The sequence below is a fragment of the Hyla sarda genome, chromosome 5, assembly GCF_029499605.1.
Source record: "Hyla sarda isolate aHylSar1 chromosome 5, aHylSar1.hap1, whole genome shotgun sequence".
In the NCBI taxonomy this organism is placed as follows: Eukaryota; Metazoa; Chordata; class Amphibia; order Anura; family Hylidae; genus Hyla; species Hyla sarda.
In genome coordinates, this window is record NC_079193.1 from 369,386,436 (window position 1) to 369,412,779 (window position 26,344).

Genomic DNA, 26,344 nt, shown 5'->3' on the forward strand with positions numbered 1-26,344 from the left:
AGTACCCCTTTAATAATTGCTCAAACTAATACACTTTTTATTGTGGCATAATCTTTATATGCTTTTTATTTATGGCTAAAAAGGTGAATACAACAAACTCTCAGGTAGAGCTGCGTGCATGCCGTCTATATATCTCCCTTGTATGGACCTTGTGCTACTGTACAGGCTCACCCAAGTGCCAGATACATTGGCCACTGCATCTGCTGTGACCACTACATCTGTATTAAATGTAGTTCAAACAAGGGGGGCCCATAGCAAAAAAGAAGGGGGGCCCATAGCAAACAAGAAGGGGGATCCATAGCAAACAAGAAGGGGGCCCATAGCAAAAAAGAAGGGTGGCCCATAGCAAATAAGAAGGGGGATCCATAGCAAACAAGAAGGGGGCCCATAGCAAAAAAGAAGGGGGGCCCATAGCAAACAAGAAGGGGGATCCATAGCAAACAAGAAGGGGGGCCCATAGCAAACAAGAAGGGGGGGCCATAGCAAACAAGAAGGGGGGCCCATAGCAAACAAGAAGGGGGCCCATAGCAAACAAGAAGGGGGCCCAGATCAAACAAGAAGGGGGCCCATAGCAAACAAGAAGGGGGGCCCATAGCAAACAAGAAGGGGGGCCCATAGCAAACAAGAAGGGGGATCCATAGCAAACAAGAAGGGGGATCCATAGCAAAAAAGAAGGGGGGCCCATAGCAAACAAGAAGGGGGATCCATAGCAAACAAGAAGGGGGATCCATAGCAAACAAGAAGGGGGGGCATAGCAAACAAGAAGGGGGGCCCATTGCAAACAAGAAGGGGGACCATAGCAAACAAGAAGGGGGACCATAGCAAACAAGAAGAAGGACCATAGCAGACAAGAAGGGGGACCCATAACAAACAAGAAGGGGGATCCATAGCAAACAAGAAGGGGGAACCATAGCAAACAAGAAGGGGGATCCATAGCAAAAAAGAAGGGGGGCCCATAGCAAACAAGAAGGGGGATCCATAGCAAACAAGAAGGGGGATCCATAGCAAACAAGAAGGGGGGCCCATAGCAAACAAGAAGGGGGCCCATAGCAAACAAGAAGGGGGACCATAGCAAACAAGAAGGGGGGCCCATAGCAAACAAGAAGGGGGGCCCATAGCAAACAAGAAGAAGGACCATAGCAGACAAGAAGGGGGACCCATAGCAAACAAGAAGGGGGATCCATAGCAAACAAGAAGGGGGAACCATAGCAAACAAGAAGGGGGATCCATAGCAAAAAAGAAGGGGGGCCCATAGCAAACAAGAAGGGGGATCCATAGCAAACAAGAAGGGGGATCCATAGCAAACAAGAAGGGGGGCCCATAGCAAACAAGAAGGGGGGCCCATAGCAAACAAGAAGGGGGACCATAGCAAACAAGAAGGGGGGCCCATAGCAAACAAGAAGGGGGCCCATAGCAAACAAGAAGGGGGACCCATAGCAAACAAGAAGGGGGATCCATAGCAAACAAGAAGGGGGCCCATAGCAAACAAGAAGGGGGCCCATAGCAAACAAGAAGGGGGATCCATAGCAAAAAAGAAGGGGGGGCCATAGCAAACAAGAAGGGGGATCCATAGCAAACAAGAAGGGGGATCCATAGCAAACAAGAAGGGGGGGGGCATAGCAAACAAGAAGGGGGGCCCATAGCAAACAAGAAGGGGGACCATAGCAAACAAGAAGGGGGACCATAGCAAACAAGAAGGGGGACCATAGCAAACAAGAAGGGGGACCATAGCAAACAAGAAGAAGGACCATAGCAGACAAGAAGGGGGACCCATAGCAAACAAGAAGGGGGATCCATAGCAAACAAGAAGGGGGATCCATAGCAAACAAGAAGGGGGGCCCATAGCAAACAAGAAGGGGGATCCATAGCAAACAAGAAGGGGGATCCATAGCAAACAAGAAGGGGGGCCCATAGCAAACAAGAAGGGGGGCCCATAGCAAACAAGAAGGGGGGCCCATAGCAAACAAGAAGGGGGACCATAGCAAACAAGAAGAAGGACCATAGCAGACAAGAAGGGGGACCCATAGCAAACAAGAAGGGGACCCATAGCAAACAAGAAGGGGGGCCCATAGCAAACAAGAAGGGGGACCCATGGCAAATATATAATATATATAATCTATTATGGAAAGCAGCTTACCCCTTCACAGGAAGCTCCAGTTACGGAGTCTCAGAAACTGAATGGGCTTTGCATATTCCTTTTCCCAAAAATCCTCCCAAGGAGAATACCTTAAAAATAAAAATAATAATAATAATTATTATAATAATAAATATATATATATATATATATATATATATATATATATATATATATATATATATATATAGTGTGTGTATATATGAGGTGATACATGTAATATGAGTAGGGGTCACAGAGTTGGTACCCTCTTCAGTCTCTATAGTAAGGGTCTTTATCCCCTATTCTCATTATACAGCCATAGTAAAAAGAGCATTAGTTCTTTGAAGAAAACAGAGACAAAATAGTATAGCACGACTCCATAACGGCAGGACAAGGATATGTCTTTAAAGGGGTATTCCAGGCCAAAACTTTTTTTTATATATCAACTGACTCTGGAAAGTTAAACAGATTTGTAAATTACTTCTATAAAAAAAAAATCTTAATCCTTCCAATAGTTATTAGCTTCTAAAGTTGAGTTGTTGTTTTCTGTCTAACTGCTCTCTGATGACTCACGTCCCGGGAGCTGTGCAGTTCCTATGGGGATATTCTCCCAACATGCACAGCTCCCGGGACGTGACATCATCATTAAGCAGTTAGACAGAAAACTTCAGAAGCTAATAACTATTGGAAGGATTAAGATTTTTTAATAGAAGTAATTTACAAATCTGTTTAACTTTCCGGAGCCAGTTGATATATATATATAAAAAAAAGGTTTTGCCTGGAATACCCCTTTAAGGATACCTTCACACATACAGGATCCTGTGCAGATTTGATGTGCAGGATTTGTAACTGCCGATTTGAAGCGGTGCTCAGTCATTTAGTTTACATTGAAATCTGCAGCAGAAAATTCTGTGCATCAAATCTGCGTACGTGTGAACGTGTCCTTAAAGAGTTTTTTCAGTTTAGAAAATGAATGGTTCTGAGTTATTTTTGAGGCTCCTCATCGCTTAACCAAAGTGGAGAGTGGTTACAAAAAACATATTTTTCTCCATAGGACCTTTCATCTATTACATAGTAAACCCAATATGAAATCTAAAAAAACTGTGTAATATTTATTTTCACCTGCGGAGGTGCTGTAGAAAAATGTATCACTTACTGCCAGGTAACCGCTGATTACTGGGAATCCCAGCAGAATGACAGTCTGTAAAGAACTTCTTGCATTTCTTACGAAGTCTGAATCGTCCACAGCAGTTAACCCTTTAAAGACAATATTACGGCGCTGCTCATTTACTAAAGCTTTGTCCCACATCTCCTCTTCTCTGCAGGCAGCGCCGGTCGTTGTTCTCTAACAATGTTCCGTACTGATTCAGAGACTCAATTAGTGATTACTACACTGTTAAAATCCTTTAATCGAACATCCGTGAATTAAGCACCGGAGCGATTAAAAGCTTCATTTTTATTAGTCCATTCGATCTTAAAGTGAGTTCCCAAAGGCCGGGCAGGCACATGCTGTAGACCGTCCACTCACGTTCCGAAAGCTGTTTGTGGTTATATATTAATCTTTTGGCCATGAATGCAGTTAGCCTTTAATATGCCTGATGTGGCTTTGTGAATTTACAATTATTTTAATGTGATAGACAATTCATTTAAATTTTGTACAAATAAATAAATAATTAATTAAACAGAAGAGACTGTATCACACATATCTTTTCTTTCAGTAATTAGCGCCAGATTCAGAATATTTTTTTTTTATTTCAATTTTTTTTTTCTGCTTTCTGATTTTAATTTTTTTATTTTATTTTGTTTACATTATTGTGTGGGCAGTCATCTTGTCTGAGTTGTTTTAAGCAGCATTTAGAGATATGCTTTACAGCAAGCCCAGTGGACTTAGGCAGCAATAGACTGAAGCTTTCCTATTGACATAAATGGGAAAGACGTCTGGGCATGCTTTGTGACCTTTGCAGAGATCATTCTAGAGGGAGGGGGAGGCTGATCTGTGAGCAACAGCTATTGTTTGTACCTCTGTTATCTATCTGTTGGTGTCATCTTTTACTGTTCTCCTATCTGTGATGATAAGAAGGAGACTGCTGGTTAGTGATCTGTACAGAACATGATATTTTTGCTTTGTTTTTTGCCTAGTGGCCAGAATGCAAACTACAATAGTTCAGGAATATTTAAACATATAGATGGTACAATAATAAATGTAAAAAAATAATTAAAAAAATGTTAAACATAACATTTTGATTTAAACAAAATGTTGTTTTCTGATTATTCCTTTTAAATAAATATTTATATATATATATATATATATATATATATATATATATATATATATATATTATTATTATTATTTTTTTATTTTTTTCTCTGAAAAATACTATTTTGGATAATCCCTGCTTTTTAGCTGTAATCTGTGGGGAAGCCTAGCTGTAAGTGTTTAAGTTCCCTGCAGCGCCACCACAGGGAAAATGAAGCATTACACTCTACCCGATTAGTGTCCCAGATGTATCAATTTTCCTGAAACCAGAACGGTGTGGTTTGCCGATAGTAACCAATCACAACTTGGCTTTTGTTTTACCAGAGCTTGTTAGGATATCAAATCTGAACTGTGATTGGTCGCTACAGGCAAAGTCTCGGCAGTTGGTTTTTTTGTGTATTGCGGGATAGGTTGAGTCCTCCAGAGCAGAAGACACTGTTCGTAACTGCTTCCCATTCCAAATTAGAACTAAGGAATCATAGAAAACAGGTTTACTCTGCCGGCCTGTTTACAACAGTGTAATCAGTGACAGATGTTTCACGCAACTATGCGCGAAGCGCATAGTTGCGTGAAACAGCTGTCACTGATTACACTGCTGTAATATGCCGACAAAGTGAATGTTTCCTTATATCATGAACTGTACCGGTATCTATATTTTGAAGATAGGACACCTAGTATATGTGTGATTTTGTATCCACGACTGACTCATATGGAGCGAATCCCCTGAGGTGTCTTAGATGCCTGGTTTGCTGTGCTGACATCTTTCTTTTTCTTGTTTTGTCATATCAAGTTAGAAGTTAGAATCCAGGAGCCCTTACTATTCCCTCTGAATTCCCTAATAGGGTAAAAAATGTATTTTATATAAAACTTGTATTATTATTATTATTATTATTATTATTATTATTATTATTAGTATTAGTATCTCAGCATAAATTTATAAAGTTACCTGTTCAGAAGGATTTCACAATATTCTGCGTCGGAAACTTCTGCTACTTTTAAAATCCAGAACTTTTTGTTCCCAACAAATTGGACAATAAAATGAAGTAAGTCAGTCTCTCCCACGCTGTTTTTTATTTTTTGTGTTCTTGTTCTGAGCCGAGCCAAGTGCAGTATTACTAAGAAGGTCACGGTAATAAACAAGAAACTTGATGTCTACAGGGAGTTGATACATCTGAATGGAGAATGAAGGAAATGAAAATGACTCCTTTGTCTGACACAGTTTTTGTGTAAATTCAGCTGCCGGCTGAGGCAGGGGATCGGCAACTGATGCAAGTCAATCAATGTCATGCAGGGAAGTAGATGTAGGGGGCGAAGAGGTAACGGTAACATCTGGGCCCTGAGGGGGGTCCCTCTGCTACGTAAGAAAACATCGGTGTTATAAATGGCTTGTAATAGATGGGTCCGACCTCCCCCGCGATCAGATGCTTATCCATGGTACAGGGTAGTTGTTAAAGGGGTAGTCCAGTCCATAGCGGGGGGTCCGACTGCTGGGACCCTCCGCAATCACTCGTACGGGGCACTGGCTCTCCGGCCTGACAGCGTGTGTCGACCACAGCACGAAGTGGCGGCCGACATTCCCCCTCAATACAGCGCTATGGCAGAGCCGGAGATTGACGAAGGCAGCCCCCCTTCCCGTGTGCTACCGGGCCCCGTATGGGAGATTGCGGGGGTCCCTGCGGTCGTACCCCCCTCGCTATCTGAAACTTATCCCCTATCCTCAGGATAGGGGATAAGTTTTTCAGGACTGGACTACTCCTTTAAGTGTCTGATTTCGGGGTGGTGGGGGTTCAACCTCTGCATGTGTCGGACTCAACTATTTGAAGTTATTTATAGCATTGGTGTTTTTTCTTTTTTGTGTAGCAGTGGGACCCCCTCAGGGCCAAGAGTAAAGTAGTACTGTGGTGATAAGATAAACACCTTATACCCTATCCAAAGGGTAGGGGATACGTGTCTGATCGGGAGGGGGGGGGGGGGGGGTCCGACCCTTGGGACCTCCGGAGATCTCCTCAACGGAGTTGTGTTGACCCCTGCACGTAGTGGTAGCAGACACGCCCCCTCCATGCATTGCTATGGAAGAGCAGGAGATACATGGAGGGGGCATGTTGACCACAGCTTTGTACAGGGGTCGACGGTCTCCTTGTATGGAGCAGTGGGTAGAGCGGGGCACTAGGAGAGCTGGGCGCCAGTGGTCGGACCCCCCACAATCAGACACCTATTTCCTATTATTTGGACTGGGTATAAGTTGTTTAGCACCACACTACTTTAACTCTTCGCCCCCTATAGCTACGCACCTGCATAGACATACGTTTTTTGTCCTGATCTCTGATCTATGTCTCTGATCTCATGACATCAGCTCTATAAATATTTTTCTTTAATTCTAGGATTACGATGATGGTTATGGAACAGCATATGACGAGCAAAGCTATGAGTCTTACGATAACAACTATAACTCACAAGTACAGAGGTAAGTTGAGCCGCATACGGGCTGTTCTAGTATTTCGTGATGATGGTGCAGGTTTTTTTTTTGTTTATGGAGGTATTTGTTTTCAATAACTGTTTCTTCGCGAGCATTGACGTTCATTATCATAATGAGAACATATTCCAACCTGCTTTCCGAGCACTTTCCCTCATAGCTCTGGTGCTCCTGGGAATTTTTTTAGCTATTAAACTGTGGCGTTCATTGGAAGAAAGAAGAAACTGTCGAGAGTTAGAAAACAGATTCTCACTGTTAGCTCTTTTTTTTTCCCCTTAAAATTGGCTTGTGTTTGATAAGGGAAAATCAACATTTAAAGGAACTGGAAACCTTGAAAAATGTGGCTTCTGTGTTTGGTTATTTGATTTGGATGCAGTCTTGTAGAAGTCTTATAGAGAGCACAATCATCTTTATTTGGCTTAAAGGGGTACTCCACCCTAGACATCTTACCCCCTGTCCAAAGGATAGGGGATAAGATGTCTGATCACGGGGCTCCCACCACTGGGGCCTCCACAATCTCCCTGCGGCACCTGGCATTTGTTTAGAACGTCGGGTGCAGGATCGGAGGCTCGTTATGTTACGGCAATCCCCCCTCAATGCAAATCTATAGGAGGGGGCGTGACACCCCCTCCCATAGACTTGCATTGATGGGGCATGGCTATTACATCACGAGCCTCCGGCGCCACATCGCCAGTCATCCGGCACGGAGCAACATTTGCTCCATGCACCGCATGACTTGGGTGCCGCAGCAGAGAGCTTGGGAGTCCCCAGTGGTGGGACCCCCGCGATCCTTTGGGAAGGGGATAAGATGTCTAGGGGCGGAGTATCCCTTTAAGGGCTGGTGTCTAGTCATGAGGTGGGAGGTTGGCATAGTTGGTCTCTTACGGCAGACAAATTAGTGGGGGAGGGGCTTCTGCAACAGTCAGTTGCCTTACAGCCAGGCAGTAGTTTATGAGGAGCAGGAAGGAATAAAATTGTTGATCTCTTAGAATGTATATAGAAGAAGTATTAAAATAAAGATGCAATGTCTGGATTTTTTTCTCACATTGTTTTCTAAATAAAATTAGTTATTTCAAGATTAAAAGTTACCTGTTTATAAAAACGGAGGAAAATGGAGGCCAACGTGAATTCTCGATCAAAGCTCTATTCATTTCTATGGGCTTCCGAAGATAGCCAAGCAAGCCGTACTCCGGTGGAAAACCTTTTTTTTTTTTTTTTTTTTTTTTTATGAACTGGTGCCAGATATTTAAACAGATTTGTAAATTACTTCTGTTAAAAAATATTTATCCTTCCAGTACTTATAAGCAGTTGTATGCTACAGAGGAAATTATTTGCTTTTTTAATTCCTTTTTTGACTTGTCCACAGTGCTCTCTGCTGACACCTCTGTCCGTGCCAGGAACTGTCCAGAGCAGCATAGGTTTGCTATGAGGATTTTCTCCTGCTCTGGAAGTTCCTGATATGGGCATCAGGTGTCAGCAGAGAGCACTGTGGACAAGACAAAAAAAGAAATTCAAAAAGAAAAGAATTTCCTCTGTAGCAAACAGCTGCTAAAAAGTACTGGAAGGATAAAGATTTTTTAATAGAAATAATTTACAAATCTGTTTAACTTTCTGGCACCAGTTGATTTAAAAAAAAATTTTCCACCGGAGTACCCCTTTAACGTAGATAGTGAAAGGAGTGGTGGGTGCGCTCTGCTGCTTTATTTACTCTAAGGGCAATTGACCTCTGTTCTTGTGATTGGTTTTGTGTTCTAGAGGTCAGTCACTACCAATAAACCTGGGGATAGACAATAACTTTTAATTTTGGGCCAACCATTCATGTGCTCACTTAAATTATAAACGGTTTAGAACATTTTTATTGTTTTCTAGATTATTATTATTATTATTATTATTATTATTATTAATAAATAACTGTTATTATTATTATTATTATTATTATTATTACTAATAATATTATTTTATATTATTATTTTATATTATTATTATTATTAGTAGTAGTATTAGTAGTAGTAGTAGTAGTAGTATTGTGGGTATTATTATTGGTATTATTATTATTATTATTATTATTATTAATAATAAATAACTGTTATTATTATTATTTCTAATAATATTATTTTATATTATTATTATTATTATTAGTAGTAGTAGTAGTAGTAGTAGTAGTAGTAGTAGTAGTAGTAGTAGTAATAGTAGTAGTATTATTGTTGCTACTATTTATCATGTCACTCCCCTTACATGAAAAAGCCTTTGAACACATTGTTTTAGAATAATGGGGCAGATTTACCATTGCACTTGCATAAGAAAGCTGTTTTTACTACATTGAAAACGTAATAATGCCCATGTGCCACTTGCATAAATGTGTTGTACAAAATGCATGGGACATCCACTGAACGTGACTTATTTATCGACCATAAAGTCCGGCAGGTGCTGGTGCACCCCGTTGATTTTGTTGGATACACTTTGAAGAAATAAGGATAGATTCATGCATTGTTTTAATTTAGAAGTTTGGGGACTTTTCTTGTGATTGGTTGGAAGGCTAAATGCTGATATCACATATAAAAAAGTGCCCGATAGTCTGACAACCCTTTTGGGCTAAATAGACCCTAGGTTAAAGGAGTACTCCACTGCACTGTGTGCACGCTGTGGAGGCCAGCCACCATTTGGGCAGTACCCTAGAAATTATGGGCAAGGGGGACACACATCACTTGGAATCACTTGGAGGCTCTGCCATAACTGACCAAGGGGCTAAGTGATCCTTAAAGGGGTACTCCACTGCCCCAGCCTTCTGAACATTTTGTTCCAATGCTTGGAGCGAGAGGCAAGGGCAGTGACGTCATGGCCACATCCCCTCAATGCAAGTCTAAGAGGGGGGGCGTGGTGGCCCATAGACTTGCATTGAGGGGGCATGAAGTCAGGAAGGGCATGGCCATGATGTTACGACTCCCCCCGCCTTCACCCAGCATTCTAAGCGAACTCCTGGTGCTGCACTGAGATTGCAGCGATCCCAGCTGCGGGCCCCCGCAATCAGACATCTTATACTCTATCCTTTGGATATGGAATAAGATGTCTAGGGCGGAGTACCCCTTTAAATACTTTACATGTTTCTATTACGATCCCAAATCAAGTGTATTTTGGCTGAAAAGGCTTTTAGGGGACCCATGACCTTAAATGCACTGGCATCCAGATCAGTCTTGCCGATGCCCCTTTTTATAACCCTTTATTGTAATATCTTCCTGCAGTCGGGCTATAAAGCTGTCAATCGTGTGATAACAAGGTCTTGTTTTACATATTTCAAGATTGCATCTGATGTATTGTACATTCCGCACCAGACATGGTCTTTAAAGTCTGCCGTGCAGCCACTTCTGATTGATTTACCTCCCATTTATGTAAGCCGTATGGACCTCGGCAGCAGAACAGAAGTGTTTGTCTACTTTCCATTTTATGTTTTCGAGAAGATTTATATTGGATGGTTTGAAAAATTGCTATACAAATATGAAACCCACTAGAGATCCGCACTACATCATTTGGACTTAGCATCGCCATCTGCTTAATAGCAGTCAAATGGCTGCAGAGGATCTTACAATCGACCATTCTCAGACCTGACAGATGCTGCCGAGTTAACATGTCAAGGCGAGAGTCCTGTCATGAGGATGTGGGTTATAATACAAGGTTGTAAAAGAAAAAGTTATTAACCAGATTGACTTTCGATACAGGTTTTATTCTTTTTCTGAGCAATTTGTTTTCGATATTAGCCACTTGTATAGATAAGGATATATGTAACATACAATGGGCCATTGGAGATAGAACCCCAAGTCCTTGTTGGACCAGTCCTTTTTTCTTTTGAGTGATGGGATTCTGCATGAACACACTGCATTGTTAGAAAACAAAATGGTGAGACATTGGCCTCAAGGGTCATGGACAGGGGAGAAGGAAACACGTTCAGGCCCTTTGCTGCCAAATTCTAGCACCATAATGGGGGTCCAGTAGAGTCACATGTCTATAAATGAAAGAGTCATTCACCTGTTGAAAGCTGTTTTCGGGTTCTTACCCTCACCAGTACAGACCAGGGTACTGGTTGGCTGGAGAGATGTCTTAGATTCATCTCATGGGGAACTGATTGTCATTGTAGAGGTCCATTTGGTGTATGAAAACTATTAAAGCGGTAGTCCAGTGCTGAAAATCTTATCCTCTATCCTAAGGAGAATAGGGGATAAATTTCAGATCGCGGGGGGTCCGGCCGTTTGCTCTATCCCATGCAATCTTCCATACGGGGCTCCGGCAGCCTATGGGAAGGGGGGGGGGAGTGTTGACCACCACACGAAGCAGCGGCTGACACGCCCCCTCAATACAACTCTATGGCAGAGCCGGAGCGCTGCCTTCGGCAATCTCCGGCTCTGCCATAGAGTTGTATTGAGGGGGGGTGTCTGATGCCGCTTCGTGCGGTGGTCGACACCCGCTATCTGGCCAGCGAGTCTGGGCCCCGTACAGGAGATCGCAGGGGGCCCCAGCAGTCAGACCCCCCGCAATCTTAAACTTATCCCCTATCCTTAGAATAGGGGATAAGTTTTTCAGCACTGGACTACTCCTTTAAAGGGGTACTACACTGGAAAACATTTTTCTTTAAATCAACTGGTGCCAGAAAGTTAAACAGATTTGTAAATTACTTCTATTAAAAAAATCTTAATCCTTCCAGTACTTATCAGCTGATGTATGCTCCAGAGGAAGTTATCTTCTTTTGGAATTTCCTTTTTGTCTAACCACACTGCTCTCTACTGACACCTCTGTCCATATCAGGAACTGTCCAGAGCAGGAGAGGTTTGCTATGTGGATTTGTTCCTGCTCTGGACAGTTCCTAAAATGGACAGAGGTGTCAGCAGAGAGCACTGTGGTCAGTTCGAAAGGAAATTCAAAAAGAAAATAACTTTCTCTGTAGTATACAGCACCTGATAAGTACTGGAAGGATTAAGATTTTTAAATAGAAGAAATTTAAAAATCTGTAACTTTCTGGCACCAGTTGATTTAAAAAATAATAATAATAATGTTTTCTTGTGGAGTACCCCTTTAAGGCATTTATTTGTGGGAATAACCTATGCATAGTAGATCATCTCTAGAAGGAAGAGCGCCCTCATACTAGTCAAACTGTAGTCTTCTACGTTTATATGAAATACTGGTTGGTACATGGGGCATTGCCTAAAAGAAAGTCTCTACATGCCAATTGGATCTCTCCGATTAGAACCCCCCCATGAGTACCCTAAAAAGTATAAAGAAGGGCTTCTTGAGCGGGTGAAGTCCATTAGAAAAATGAACTTGCGATTTACTGAGCTGGACTGGATTACTTATCCTAATCTCATCTTTCTGAATTTCTTTCTTTATTACAAAAAAAATAATACATTTTTTGGAAACTTGATTTTATTTATAATGTTAAGAAATGTAGCATTTTAGCATAAAGAAACTTTTCTCTCAGAAACAGGAGAGTTTGTCCGGCAGCTCCTCTCACTTTCGTTAAAGGGGTACTCCACTGCCCAGTGTTTGGAAGATTTAGTTCCGAAGGCTGGGTGCGTGCTGCGGGACGGGACGTCACAGCCACCTCCCTCCTGACGTCATGCCACACCCCCCAATGCAAGTCTATGGAGGGGGTGTGGCTTTCGCCACGCCCCCTCCCATAGACTTTCATTGAGGGGTGTGGAGTGACATCATAAGGGGCGTGGTTGTGATGTCACGACCCCTGAAGCACGCACCCATCGTTCGGAACTAAATATTCTGAATGTTGGGCAGCAGAGTACCCCTTTTAAAGGGGTACTCCGGTGGAAAAACATTGTTCTTTTAAATCAACTAAAAATTTTAATTCTTCCAGTACTTATCAGCTGCTATATGCACCACAGGAAGTTGTGTAGTTGTTTCCAGTCTGACCACAGTACTCTCTGCTGACACCTCTGTCCATGCCAGGAACTGTCCAGAGCAGAAGCAAATCCCCATAGAAAACCTCTCCTGCTCCGGACAGTTCCTGACATGAACAGAGGAGTCAACAGAGAACACTGTGGTCAGGCTGGAAAGAACTACACAACTTCCTCTGGAGCATACAGAAGCTGAGAAGTACTGGAAGGATTAAGATTTGTATATAGAAGTAATTTGCAAATCTGTATAACTTTGTGGCACCTATTGATTTTAACAAAAATTGTTTTCCACCGGAGTACCCCTTTAAGCATGATTCACACCTGGCATTTACTCTCGTTCTCCATCAATAACTGCATTGGCTTTGTTTTCCATCCAGAATTACTATGTGATATCAGACCCTCTCTGGAGGAATCTATACCAAGTCCTTTTCTTTTTCTTTCAGCACGGGAGATTATTATGATTATGGACACGGGATTGGAGAGGACTCCTATGACTCATATGGTGAGTAGATGCAGAATACACGATTGCGGTCTAGATGCCAGTTGTGACGTGATCAATGGGTCATGTGAGCCAAAAAAAACAAACAAAAGCAGCTGGACATTCTGGAATAATGGCTTCATTTCTGTCTTGAATATAAAACATTACTTTTACTTAAGCATCAATAAAATTATGTACCAAATAAATAGTGTAAGCCAATTCCACACATAGTGTAAGCCAATGAAGTAGGGTGGGGAAAGGTTATAGGTGAGTCCATAACCTAACGACCCTACCAAAATAACAACCTCCTAATCACTATGTGTGGAATAAGGTAAGGGAATACCAAAATAGACATAAATGTATAGTGTAAAGTAACAAAACCTCTCTTGCCAACGCGTTTCACCCCCGAGTTTAAGGGGCTCATCAGGGATAAGAGGAGACCAAAATAGTATACAATAAAAAAGTGCTAATTACAGATACAGCATGATAGAGAACAACGTGAACACAATGGTTCCAAAGAATCACTCCTAAAAATGAAAACAAAAATGAATGATAGTAGAACAGGTCCATCAGAGAATAGACTTAGTTTTAGGAGTCTGTAGATATACAGGCAGTAAGTGGCAGGCATCAGGACCTTGAAGATACCGGTACCTGATATAGCGGCGTCCTTGTGGCAAAGGCTGGATCACTCCATCTATTGGGACTTTATGTGGGTTACCCAGGGGTATTTACCCCACAATATCAGGTAACGGTATCTTCAAGGTCCTGATGCCTGCCACTTACTGCCTGTATATCTACAGGTATTATGTTATAGGAGTCTGTGGTGCTCTCTACTTTAAATTCATCTGCACAACCAAAAGAGTCCTACCACACGGATTTAATTTATAGGGTTTTGCCTGACCATCTGGCATTACCCCAGTGAAATCCTACTGAAATCCTATGCTTGTCTACGGATTTGAATATATTTTCTTTGTGACCCTATGTATCCTATGTGACTATATTATTCTAAATACTAACAATGTATTAGTATGAGTGTTTATCTAATTCTATGTGGTCATACTAACATATTTGACATGATTATATAGTATTGCATATGTTGCCTGCTTTGTTTGACGGACATTTGACCCTAGACTGACACACACTCCTAAAGCTAAAGTCTATTCTCTGATGGACACCTATTGACCTGTTCTACTATCATCCATTTTTGTTTTCATTTTTAGGAGTGCATCTTTGGAACCATTGTGTTTACGGTGTTCACTATCATGCTGTATCTGTAATTGGCATTTGTTATTGTATACTATTGTGGTCTCCTCTTATCCCTGATGAGCCCCTTAAACTCGGGGGTGAAACACGTTGGAAAGAGAGGTTTTGCCACTTTACACTTTACCACGTCTATTTTGGTATTCCCTTACCCTATTCCACACATAGTGATTAGGAGGTTGTTATTTTGGTATGGTCGTTAGGTTAGGGACTCACATGTACCCTTTTCCCTCCCTACTTCATTGGCTTACATGAGTCTCTTTATTTGGTACATCATTTTATTGATGTTTAAGTAATAGTTATATTTTATATCTCAGCCTTATTGGTGATTTCTTGTTGGATATTTGTGTAGTCTATCACCAAGGGCCCCATATATCAAGTGGGTTCTGGTTACCCTTATCATTACTAGATGTGGGTTTATCATCATTTCTATATTGTTCCATGATATTTTAAAATGTCTTCAACTGAAGGGTGGAGATATATTTAATTCCCAAAAGAAGAATCCATTCTCTAGTAAAGCTGTATAAATTGCATCTTACACATCCAGTCAGATCCCGAGGAAGAACTGATGGGATGGAATTAGTTAACCATTATTAAAACCTCATAATGGTCCAGCCGTGTGGAGATCCAGTAAAACTATAGTAAAATATATTAAACTATACATCTGTGGAAAAATATCCATTCCATCCCATAGACATGAAAGGAGGGGGCGTGGCCTGACGTAAACTAAATTTATTTAGAACGCTAGGTGCTGCGGGAGATCGTGGGGGGGGGGGGGGCACAGCGGCGGGACCCCCCACTATCAGACATCTTATCTCCTATCCTTTGGATAGGGGTAAGATGTCTAGCAGCGGAGTACCCCTTTAAATATCAAAAATGTAATTCTCCTACTTGGTCTAATCTGTAAAGTTAAAGAAGTATTCCGCTGCACAGCGTTTGGAACAAACTGTTCCGAATGCTGGAGCCGGCGCTGGGAGCTTGTGACGTCATGCCCCGCCCCCTCAATGCTAGTCTATGGGAGGGGGCGTGACAGCCGTCATGCCCCCTCCCATAGACTTGCATTGAGGGGTGGGTGTGACATAATTAGGGGCGGGGCTATGATGTCACGAGCTCCCGACTCTTGCTCCAGCGTTCTGAACAGTTTGTTCCAAACACTTTACAGCGAAGTACCCCTTTAATGACTTGTACTGAGAAATCCTAGAGCAGGGTGAATAAGAAAAATAATATGGAGGTGTATACTGAGTATTTTTTGGAGCAAATTTTTTTTATTTATTTTATAGATTATAAATAGTCTGCATTTTCGACTTCCAAGGCACATATTTAAGGTACAAAGGTTGTAGAAGGCAGAAGATAGTTTATAGAAAAAATAAAATAGGTTAATTTATGTTATTCTGTTTTTGCATTGGTCTTGGCTTTTCCATAGTAATAACAAAATCCCATAGGAGGGTGCAGTGAGTAATAGGGCGTAGCAAGGCTTTGTTTCCCTTTTCCAATGTTGGCTTCATCAGTGCAGAGTGCCAAGAACAGAACGAATAGAGAGGAGAAAGAACACTTCTGGTTTTACAGAAATAGCTTTTTTTTATTTCTTTTATAAATAATATATCAAACCAATTCAGAAATTTCAGTAAATGGCCTATGACTGAGGTATTAATGCCAAAAGCACAGAAGTGACTTTTTTGCTCGGTAGAAGTGTTTTGGTAATAAAAGGCGTTTTAGAGGGTTTCAGCTGTTTTCACAAAGTTAAGAGCTGCATTATGCGTTACACTGTATAGAGAATTGATGCAGCAGAATATTGGAGTATTTGTTAGAATATATAACCTTCACCAAAGACATACACACTGAGAGCAAATAGATTTGTTAGGAAATATAGGAAATAATAGTTTTGTCAAAAATGTCCATTTTATATTTACGTATTAATTTAATGATTTATTTATTGATTTTTTGGTTTTATATTTTTTAAAGGATTAGTAGTACAGAGAGTTTGTTGCCAACACCAAATAGGTTTTTTAGATTGAGGGTTCAAAATTTAAAAATATTACATTAATGTGTATGTTCACTTTATGTGGATCAGTTGCAGAAAATCTTGTGAATGTTTTTTTTTTTTATTTTTGTTTTTGTTTTGTTTTTTAGCTTGGTAGGGCAGTCTTAACAATAAAAAACTCTTAAGAGAGCAGAAAGCCACATGTAAGAATAGTACCTTTTCAGGGAAAACTGACCCATCAGTTGGGCCTGCCGTGTGATTGGCTGATGAGTAGGATTGTAATCTATATAGATGAGTCCTTTGTCAGCTTTTCTATCATGGTAAAAAAAAAAAAAAAGTTTACTTCTGATGGCTGCCATCTACCACCCATAAGTCCCCATGCAAAAAAAAAAAAGTATACTCTACTAGTTGAGTTACAGGGGTACTCCACTAACCCAGCGTTCGGAGCATTTTGTTCCAAACGCTTGGAGCTGGCTGCAGGTTTGTGATGTCATGGCCTCGCCCCTCATGAAGTCACGTCACACCCCCTCAATGCAAGTCTAATGGATGGGGTGTGACGGCCGCCATGCCCCCTCTCATAGACTTTTATTGAGGGGGTGTGGAATGATGCCACAAGGGGTGTGGCCGTGTTATCACAACCCCACCGCCCGCTCCAAGCATTCTAAACAAACGCCGGGTGGCGCACAGAGATTGCGGGGGTCCCATCGGCGGGCCCACACGGTCGGCATCTTATCCCCTATCCTTTGGATATGGGATTAGATGTCTAGGGTTGGAGTACCCCTTTAAATGTTCCAAACTAATTTTCAGCATAGTCTAGATTGCTTTACTGAAAACAATTAAATTATTAAATAAATAAAATATGTAATGAATAAATAAATTATTTGTTGCAATAAAGCAAAAACATTTTGATAAATCAATTATTTATTCTTTTTTTTAGGACAAGAAGATTGGGCAAATTCCAGACACAAGGTTGTTTCCTCAAGAGCCACAAAAGGAACCTACAGAGATCAACCATATGCAAGATACTGATTGTACAGTCTGATGTGAATTATGCCCTCTGCTCCAGCCCTGTTTACTGTTCAAAGTAATTTTTTCTATGAACGCTCATTACCTTTTTATTAAAAACCGTTCTAAACGTGAATGAATGGATGGACTGAAACTAAACATTTTTTTTTTTTTTTTTTTATTTACCACTGAAAGACCAAATGAACAAAACAATTGTAAACCTACCTTGTTATATACGGTAGTCTGTATTTGAAAATAGGTGGTCAAAAGGAATGAATTTAACTTTTAACTAGTGTTAAACCGGTTAGATCGACTAAACATGTTAATCCATTCGTTAACATAATCGTAACCTTTTTATTTTTTAAAGGGTTTTTGACCAACTTAAGTTCTATCACCTTTATTTTAACTATTTGCTACTTTTATTTTTCTCTTGTAAATCTGCATAAATGAAAAGAACAAAAAAAGAAAAAAAATTCACCAATGGAAATAATGTGGTATCTTTTTTTTTTTTTTGTAAAGAGTCTTGAAATGTACTGTAGTGTTGAGCAAAGTTTACTGTTGCTTAATACTAATAAACTTTTGAAAGAAAAAAAAGGTGTGTGTGAAAAGGTAATTTTCTGCGCTATTTTTTGTAAAATAAAAAAATAAAAAATAAATAGTGGTAAACAGGGAACGTTCTTAACGTTGATATTTCTAAAAGGTTCGCACTAAACACTGTACGGCTTTGTCTTAAAATTTGGTATAAAATTAAAACATTACATTGACATCATCGCTTTAGGTTTAAAGGCTGTATAAATGGTATTGATCTGCTTAAGGACCATATTTAAAAAAATACAAAAAAAAACGATGCAAACAAAATAATGTCTTTAAAATGGTTTTTAAATTAGATTCTGAGTTTTCTGGTAAAAATGTGAAGTTTTCATTTTGTTGAGCATTTTTTCACTAGTGCAACTTTGGAATTTATAAGAAATTTTGATTCCTTAATGAGAACTTCGTACCGTGATGGGAGCGTTTAGCACAAAGCTTTTAAAGACTTTCTGACATGACTAAATGAGGTCGCTTTCATCCGTGGCAGAGGATGTGTAACCCTTAAAACGATCTTCATTTGCAAAGGTAAATCAATCCAATAAGATTTTAATATTCATTAATTTCTCTTTAATATAATCAATAAAAAAGCAGGTGCACTACCAACTTTAAGAAAGTTTCATTTTGGTGACTTTAAGGCCCCTAAATGACCATTTTAAACTTTTTTTTAATTTTTTTTCTTTTTTGTATCTAATTACATAAAATTAAGCTTCGATGTTCTCCTTTAAAATTATCTGTAAAATTTCATAACTAGCTGTTTTGAAAATTATTTTGTCCATAAACTTTAGCAATCAACATTTAAAGTTAAAGTTAACTTCTAAATTGACTAATTCGATTTACTGTCATTTTGTTAAAAAAGTTGCTTATGAAAAGTGATTTTTTTATTTTGTTTTTATTTATTTACTTTTTAATACATTTTAATCCATATATTTCTTTTTCCCAGGAAGCAGGTAAAATATAGAAGAACAGGACTGATACTAATGGGCCTTTTAAATGTTAGGTAAGTTTTTCTTGTATAATTGATATATAAATATTTATCTTTTTTTTGGATTGTTCACATCTCACAACTTGGGCCCCATGGCTCCCTACAGCCTGACTGTGGCGGCTGGAGGTTGCCAGGAAGTAGAAAACAGCATTTTCCACCATTTTAATGTACTACACTGTTAATGCAACTCCCATGAAAGTCAACAGTGTTCCAAAAAACGGCAAAAAAATAAAAAAGCCATTTCGGCTGTTATTGGTTTGCCAATCTCTTCTGGCAACCACCAGCAGGGCTGAAGGGGCAAAAAGCCAAGTTGCAAGATGGGAATACCCCTTTAAATGAAATAGTTTTTATTATAAATTTTGTATCATCTTTTTTTATTTGTAATAGAGAGGATACAGTTGTGCAGAATCATTGAAAATGTTGACTCATTTTTACAAACTTATATTTTTTTTTTTTATATTTTAATATTGCACTTGAGTATGCCGATAAGTCCTATTTTTTTTTTTATGCTGGCTTAGATGGCCCAATTTTGTCATTTGTATGGACACCAATGACGGCAAAACAGTCTGAGAATTAGGGCAATGAGATAATGAGTATACAAAAAGTTTTTTTCCTATAAGGGAGCTAAGACTATCAAGTCGGGATTTGTACCAAAGTACTTAAAATTTCCTAAGACAAAGATAATTTCTTCATGTAAGATATGGAGATTAAAGACATGGAGAGTACTGTAGTGCAATATAACTTATCCCCTATCTGAAGGATGGCGGGGGGGTCGGACCACTCGGACACCCTCAATCTCCTGTACGGGGCTGCAGCAGTATGCTGGAAGGGGGGCGTGTCCATCCCTGCATGACTCATCGGCCGACACGCCCCTTTCATGTATCCAATAGAGACGCATGGAAGGGGCGTGTCTGCCGCGGCTTTCTGCAAGGGACGAAACTGCTCTTCCTGTAGACTGCCGCGGTCCCCTACAGTAGAACGCGGGGGACCTTCGTATAGGGGATAAGTTATATTGTACTACAGTTCTCCTTTAAAGGTGAATGTTTGAAGATTTTCTTGTCTCTAATGTAAACATTCAATGGATAAAATGTCTGATGCTGTAGAAAACAGTCAGCAGGGTGACATTTTGTTATATATTTATATTAAATATCGATGTACTGTTGAGTAGTATCAGAGTTTACATGGTGTAGTAAAGTACTGGAGGATCCTCCAGTAAATCTAATGTCTGACATGGTAATAGGTCGCTTATACAGAACCATAAAGATGCACCAGAGATCAACCATGCCAGCAGCTGATCTTGAAGCTAGGGTACATTTCATATGGGATGATCACAAATAACTTGTTATATCTTATAGATGATCTTGTTTGTACAATAATAACTACAAAGATTGCAATGCAACATAGGCACAAGTTCTGTATAGATGGAGGGTGTGCTTCAAAATCATATCTTCTGGTGGGTTCACTTTGCTCTTTTTTGCACAGTATTTTTTGGTTTGAAAAGCGATGTGAGAACCAGATCCCCTTTCTTGCTACATTTATGAAAAATAGGAAAAACACCACTCCAGTAATGAGAAGAGGCAACCATCTTCTACAAAAATGAATCCAATTGGTGGTGGCACATCTGCTACCATATGATCCTCAATATATAGTAGGATCTTGTTGCACCAAGCCACGCACATCCAAGGTAGTCACCCTTGCCTGTTATCAGTCAGCTGCTAGTTGCACATTTAGACAATACAATTCCCATTTGCAAAAATGGTGGCAGCAATGTCAGATTGGAGACCGATCTGAGTGAAGAGCCATCTCTATCTCTTACTATATATTTGGTTGACAGATAAACGTCAACTCGGCCACTTCAGGACATCAACATTGTTGTTAAAACGTTCCAGCATGTCTATGAATTTATGTCTTGGCTTTGTTTCCTAAGTTCCATTTCTCCTGTAAACTGCAGCAGATTTTCCTCATTATGTTTTCTGCATCTATTTTTTTCCTACTCAGCAAGTCCTCAATGGACTTTTGTCCTAATGGTTTTCATTTGGCCAGTATATGTTGGTTTGCATTAGTTTCCATGCCCCACCACCCCCCTCCCCCCTGATTTTATTTACTATTTATTGACACTTATTTTTATTGTCATCCAAGAAAATAGTTTAGAGTCTCATACATAGGCAAATCCTAGGAAAAAAGTATGAGGATAAGTTACGACAGAAAAAGCAATTGGACACAGGTTTTATATATATATATATATATATATATATATATATATATATATATATATATACCTTATAGCATATCATATCTAAGCTACAGTATTTAAAGGTGTTGTCCTACTAAAAGCATATATATCCTATCCACATGATAGGAGATAAGTGTGTGATTTGATCCGACCACCATTATCTCAGGAACAGCATTCTCTCATATGGGACTGATGGAAATCTCCATTAGTCCCACAGCAGTGAATGGAGTGGTAGTCACATAAGCCATAAGCGCACTACTGCTCTTTTTCCACAGGGTTCTCCATTTTCAAGATTGCGGGGGGGGGGGGGGGTCCTGGTGGTCAATCCCCCAGCAATCTATAGGATAAGTGATATATGATTTTAGTTGGAAAATCCCTAAAAGAGTATAAGACTTTATTCACATGGTGCAGTCATAATATAACCGCAACATGGAAATGCATCCTGTTTTGAGTTCTGATAGGTCTGTTGGTGGTCTTCCCCCCCCCCCCCTTTGCAACTTCATTCCTTTTTTAAGGACAACCTGCCTTAAGTTGATTTGCAGCCATATTTATTTTCTATGTCAATAAATTAGATACTGGTACCTATGGGATGTCACGATTCGGCTTACGGGTTGTGGATCCGCTGTGTCAGCGAGGGATTGGCGTGGACCGTGCTAGTGGACCGGTTCTAAGAGGCTACTGGTTTTCACCAGAGCCCGCCGCAAAGCGGGATGGTCTTGCTGCGGCAGTAGCAACCAGGTCGTATCCACTAGCAACGGCTCAACCTCGCTGACTGCTGAGAAGGCGTGGGACAGAAGGACTAGGCAGAGGCAAGGTCAGACGTAGCAGAAGGTCGGGGGCAGGCGGCAAGGTTCGTAGTCAGGATGGATAGCAGAAGATCAGGTAACACAGGCTTAGGACACACTAAACGCTTTCACTGGCACAAGGCAACAAGATCCGGCAAGGGAGTGCAAGGGAGGAGATCAGATATAGCCAGGGAGCAGATGGAAGCCAATTAAGCTAATTGGGCCAGGCACCAATCATTGGTGCACTGGCCCTTTAAGTCTCAGAGAGCTGGCGCGCGCGCGCCCTAGAGAGCGGAGCCGCGCGCGCCAGCACAAGACAGCAGGGGACCGGGACGGGTAAGTGACCTGGGATGCGACTCGCGAGCGGGCGCGTCCCGCTGTGCAAATCGCATCCCCGACGGCCATGACAGTGCAGCGCTCCCGGTCAGCGGGACTGACCGGGGCGCTGCAGGGAGAAAGACGCCGTGAGCGCTTCGGGGAGGAGCGGGGACCCGGAGCGCTAGGCGTAACAGTACCCCCCCCCTTGGGTCTCCCCTTTTTTTTGTCCGGTAACTGCCCCCCCTGGGATGAGGACACCGGGAAAGAATGGAGCGTTTCCTCAACGGCAGGCAGTGCAGCAGGAGTTGGAATGGGGAGGAAGGGCAGAGGGTGAAGCTTGGCACGGGGCAGGGTGACACAAGGACGGGAGCCATGAGGAGGCACAGAGGCTTGCCTGACGGGACTGGGAGGGGGGGAGAGGCACTTCCTAAGGCAGGCAGAGTCCCAGTTCTTGATCTCCCCGGTGGTCCAATCAAGGGTGGGAGAATGAAGGCGGAGCCATGGCAGACCGAGGAGGACCTCAGAGGTACAGTTGGGGAGAACGAAGAGCTCAATCCTTTCGTGGTGGGGTCCAATACACATCAGGAGGGGTTCTGTGCGGTAACGCACGGTGCAATCCAGTCTGACTCCATTGACCGCGGAAATGTAGAGCGGCTTGACGAGACGGGTTACCGGGATGCGGAATTTATTCACAAACGACTCCAAAATAAAATTACCAGAGGCACCAGAGTCCAAGCAGGCCACGGCTGAGAGGGAGGAGTTGGCTGAAGGAGAAATCCGCACGGGCACCGTGAGACGTGGAGAAGCAGACTTGGAACCAAGAGACGCCACACCCACGTGAGCTGGGTGCGTGCGTGCGTTTCCCAGACGTGGAGGACGGATAGGGCAATCCACCAAGAAATGCTCGGTACTGGCACAGTAAAGACAGAGATTTTCTTCCCTACGGCGATTCCTCTCTTCCTGGGTCAGGCGAGACCGATCCACTTGCATGGCCTCCTCGGCGGGAGGCCCAGGCGTAGACTGCAAAGGATGCTGTGGGAGAGGTGCCCAGAGATCTAAGTCTTTTTCCTGGCGGAGCTCTTGGTGTCGCTCAGAAAAACGCATGTCAATGCGGGTAGCCAAATGGATGAGTTCTTGGAGGTTGGCAGGGATCTCTCGTGCGGCCAGCACATCCTTGATGCGACTGGATAGGCCTTTTTTAAAGGTCGCGCAGAGAGCCTCGTTATTCCATGATAACTCGGAAGCAAGAGTACGAAATTGGATGGCGTACTCGCCCACTGAAGAATTACCCTGGACCAGGTTCAACAGGGCAGTCTCGGCAGAAGAAGCTCGGGCTGGCTCCTCAAAGACACTCCGGACTTCAGCGAAGAAGGCCTGGACTGAGGCTGTGGCAGGATCATTGCGGTCCCAGAGCGGTGTGGCCCAAGACAAGGCCTTTCCTGAAAGAAGGCTTACTACAAACGCCACCTTAGACCGTTCTGTAGGAAACAAGTCCGACAACATCTCCATATGCAGGGAACACTGAGACAAAAATCCACGGCAGAGTTTAGAGTCCCCATCAAATTTGTCCGGCAGGGACAAGCGGAGGCTAGGAGCGGCCACTCGCTGCGGAGGAGGTGCAGGAGCTGGCGGAGGAGATGGTTGCTGCTGTAGCAGAGGCAGAAGTTGCTGTAACATGGCGGTCAACTGCGACAGCTGCTGTCCTTGTTGGGCAATCTGCTGCGATTGCTGAGCGACCACCGTGGGAAGATCAGCGAGACTTGGCAGCGGCACCTCAGCGGGATCCATGGCCGGATCTACTGTCACGATTCGGCTTACGGGTTGTGGATCCGCTGTGTCAGCGAGGGATTGGCGTGGACCGTGCTAGTGGACCGGTTCTAAGAGGCTACTGGTTTTCACCAGAGCCCGCCGCAAAGCGGGATGGTCTTGCTGCGGCAGTAGCAACCAGGTCGTATCCACTAGCAACGGCTCAACCTCGCTGACTGCTGAGAAGGCGTGGGACAGAAGGACTAGGCAGAGGCAAGGTCAGACGTAGCAGAAGGTCGGGGGCAGGCGGCAAGGTTCGTAGTCAGGATGGATAGCAGAAGATCAGGTAACACAGGCTTAGGACACACTAAACGCTTTCACTGGCACAAGGCAACAAGATCCGGCAAGGGAGTGCAAGGGAGGAGATCAGATATAGCCAGGGAGCAGATGGAAGCCAATTAAGCTAATTGGGCCAGGCACCAATCATTGGTGCACTGGCCCTTTAAGTCTCAGAGAGCTGGCGCGCGCGCGCCCTAGAGAGCGGAGCCGCGCGCGCCAGCACAAGACAGCAGGGGACCGGGACGGGTAAGTGACCTGGGATGCGACTCGCGAGCGGGCGCGTCCCGCTGTGCAAATCGCATCCCCGACGGCCATGACAGTGCAGCGCTCCCGGTCAGCGGGACTGACCGGGGCGCTGCAGGGAGAAAGAAGCCGTGAGCGCTCCGGGGAGGAGCGGGGACCCGGAGCGCTAGGCGTAACATGGGATTTTTAGTAAGTTTTTATTGTTCGGATCTGTCTTTATGGTGTTAACCTCTAGAGGATACACAGCATACATGTACATCATGGTGCCCTGGTACTTAGTGCACAGCGCCCTACATGTATGCTGTGCGGTTCCAGAGTCACCGCGTTGCCCGACACAGTGATCTTAACCGTCTGGCAGCTGTTGTCAGCAGCCTGGACCTCATTGATACCCTTCAGATGCTGTGATACAATACTGATCACGGCATCTGAAGTATAGCAGAGGTTTACACAAATACATCGGACCACCCACAGTGAAATTGGTAAAATCTCATGTGGTCCAATGTGTTAAGATGGTTCCTACAGTCTTCTTCCCTGACCTGCCTTCTAGCAGAGCAGAGAAGTAGATTGCAGGTAAGACTGATCAGTGCTATGCAATCCAAAGAATGCAATAAATAGTCCCATGTGGGAACAAAAAAAAAAAAAAAAAGTAAAACTAAAAAAGTAAAAAAAGATTTAATAAAACCGAATTCCCCTTTTTTCCATTTTATAAAGCAAAATGTAAAAAAAAAAATACATATTTGGTATTTCTGTGTACATAAATGTCCAAACTATTAAAATAAAATGTAAATGATTCCCTATGGTAAATGGCGTAAACGTAAAAAAATAAGTCCAAAATTGCTGCTTTTAGTCACATCACAACCCAGAAAAAAATAAATAAAAATTATAACAAAGTAGTATACAAATGTGGTACCAATAAAAACTACAGATCACGGCACAAATAAAATAGCCCTTATACAGCCCTGTATACAGACAAATGAGAAAGTTATAGATGGTCAAATTGGGGCAATTTTAAACAGACTCATTTTGTTAAAAAGTTAGATTTTTTTTTTAAGCAGTACAATAACAGAAAAGTATATTAACATGGGTATCATTTTGACTCACAGAATATAGAGAACATTTTTACTATAAATGTACAGCGTAAAAAAACACATTTGCTAAATTGCAGTTTTCTTTTTAATTTCCCCACACACATTATATTTTTTTGCTTGCACCGTCCATTTTATGGTAAATTGAAAGGTGTCAATACAAAGTACAATTGGTAGCGCAAAAAACAAGCCTCATATTGGTCTGAAAATGGATAGGGGATAAGATGTTTGATTTCAGGGGTCCCGCCGCTGGGGACCCCCAAGATCTCCCTGCTGCACCCAGATTCCGTTTAGAGCATTGAGTGCAGCGCTGGAGGCTCATGACATCATGGCCACACTCCTTCAATGCAAGTCTATGGGAAGGGGCATCACAAGCCTCCGTCCCCATCGCCAGTCATCCGGCACGGAGCGAAGTTCCCTCCATGCATCGGATGTCTGGGGTGCTGCAGCCGAGATTGCGGGGGTGCCCAGCTGCGGGAGCCCCGCGATCAGACATCTTATCCCCTATCCTTTGGATAGGGGATAAGACCCTTTAAGGTCTCCTCCCGATACACTGCCCAT

The 26,344-nt window shown here is 42.2% G+C and overlaps 1 protein-coding gene across 3 annotated transcripts in view; it reads left to right on the forward strand.

Moving 5' to 3' along the window:
• The window catches only part of KHDRBS3 (KH RNA binding domain containing, signal transduction associated 3), a 130,518-nt gene that overhangs the window by 86,685 nt on the left and 17,489 nt on the right, over positions 1 to 26,344 (forward strand). For all 3 annotated transcript variants that reach the window (XM_056522806.1, XM_056522805.1, XM_056522807.1), the window contains 4 exons: positions 6,755 to 6,837; positions 13,184 to 13,242; positions 17,397 to 17,543; positions 18,993 to 19,049. In XM_056522806.1, the coding sequence (XP_056378781.1) occupies positions 6,755 to 6,837; positions 13,184 to 13,242; positions 17,397 to 17,488 (234 nt within the window). In that variant the 3' untranslated portion in view covers positions 17,489 to 17,543; positions 18,993 to 19,049. The remainder of the gene's footprint in view (positions 1 to 6,754; positions 6,838 to 13,183; positions 13,243 to 17,396; positions 17,544 to 18,992; positions 19,050 to 26,344) is intronic.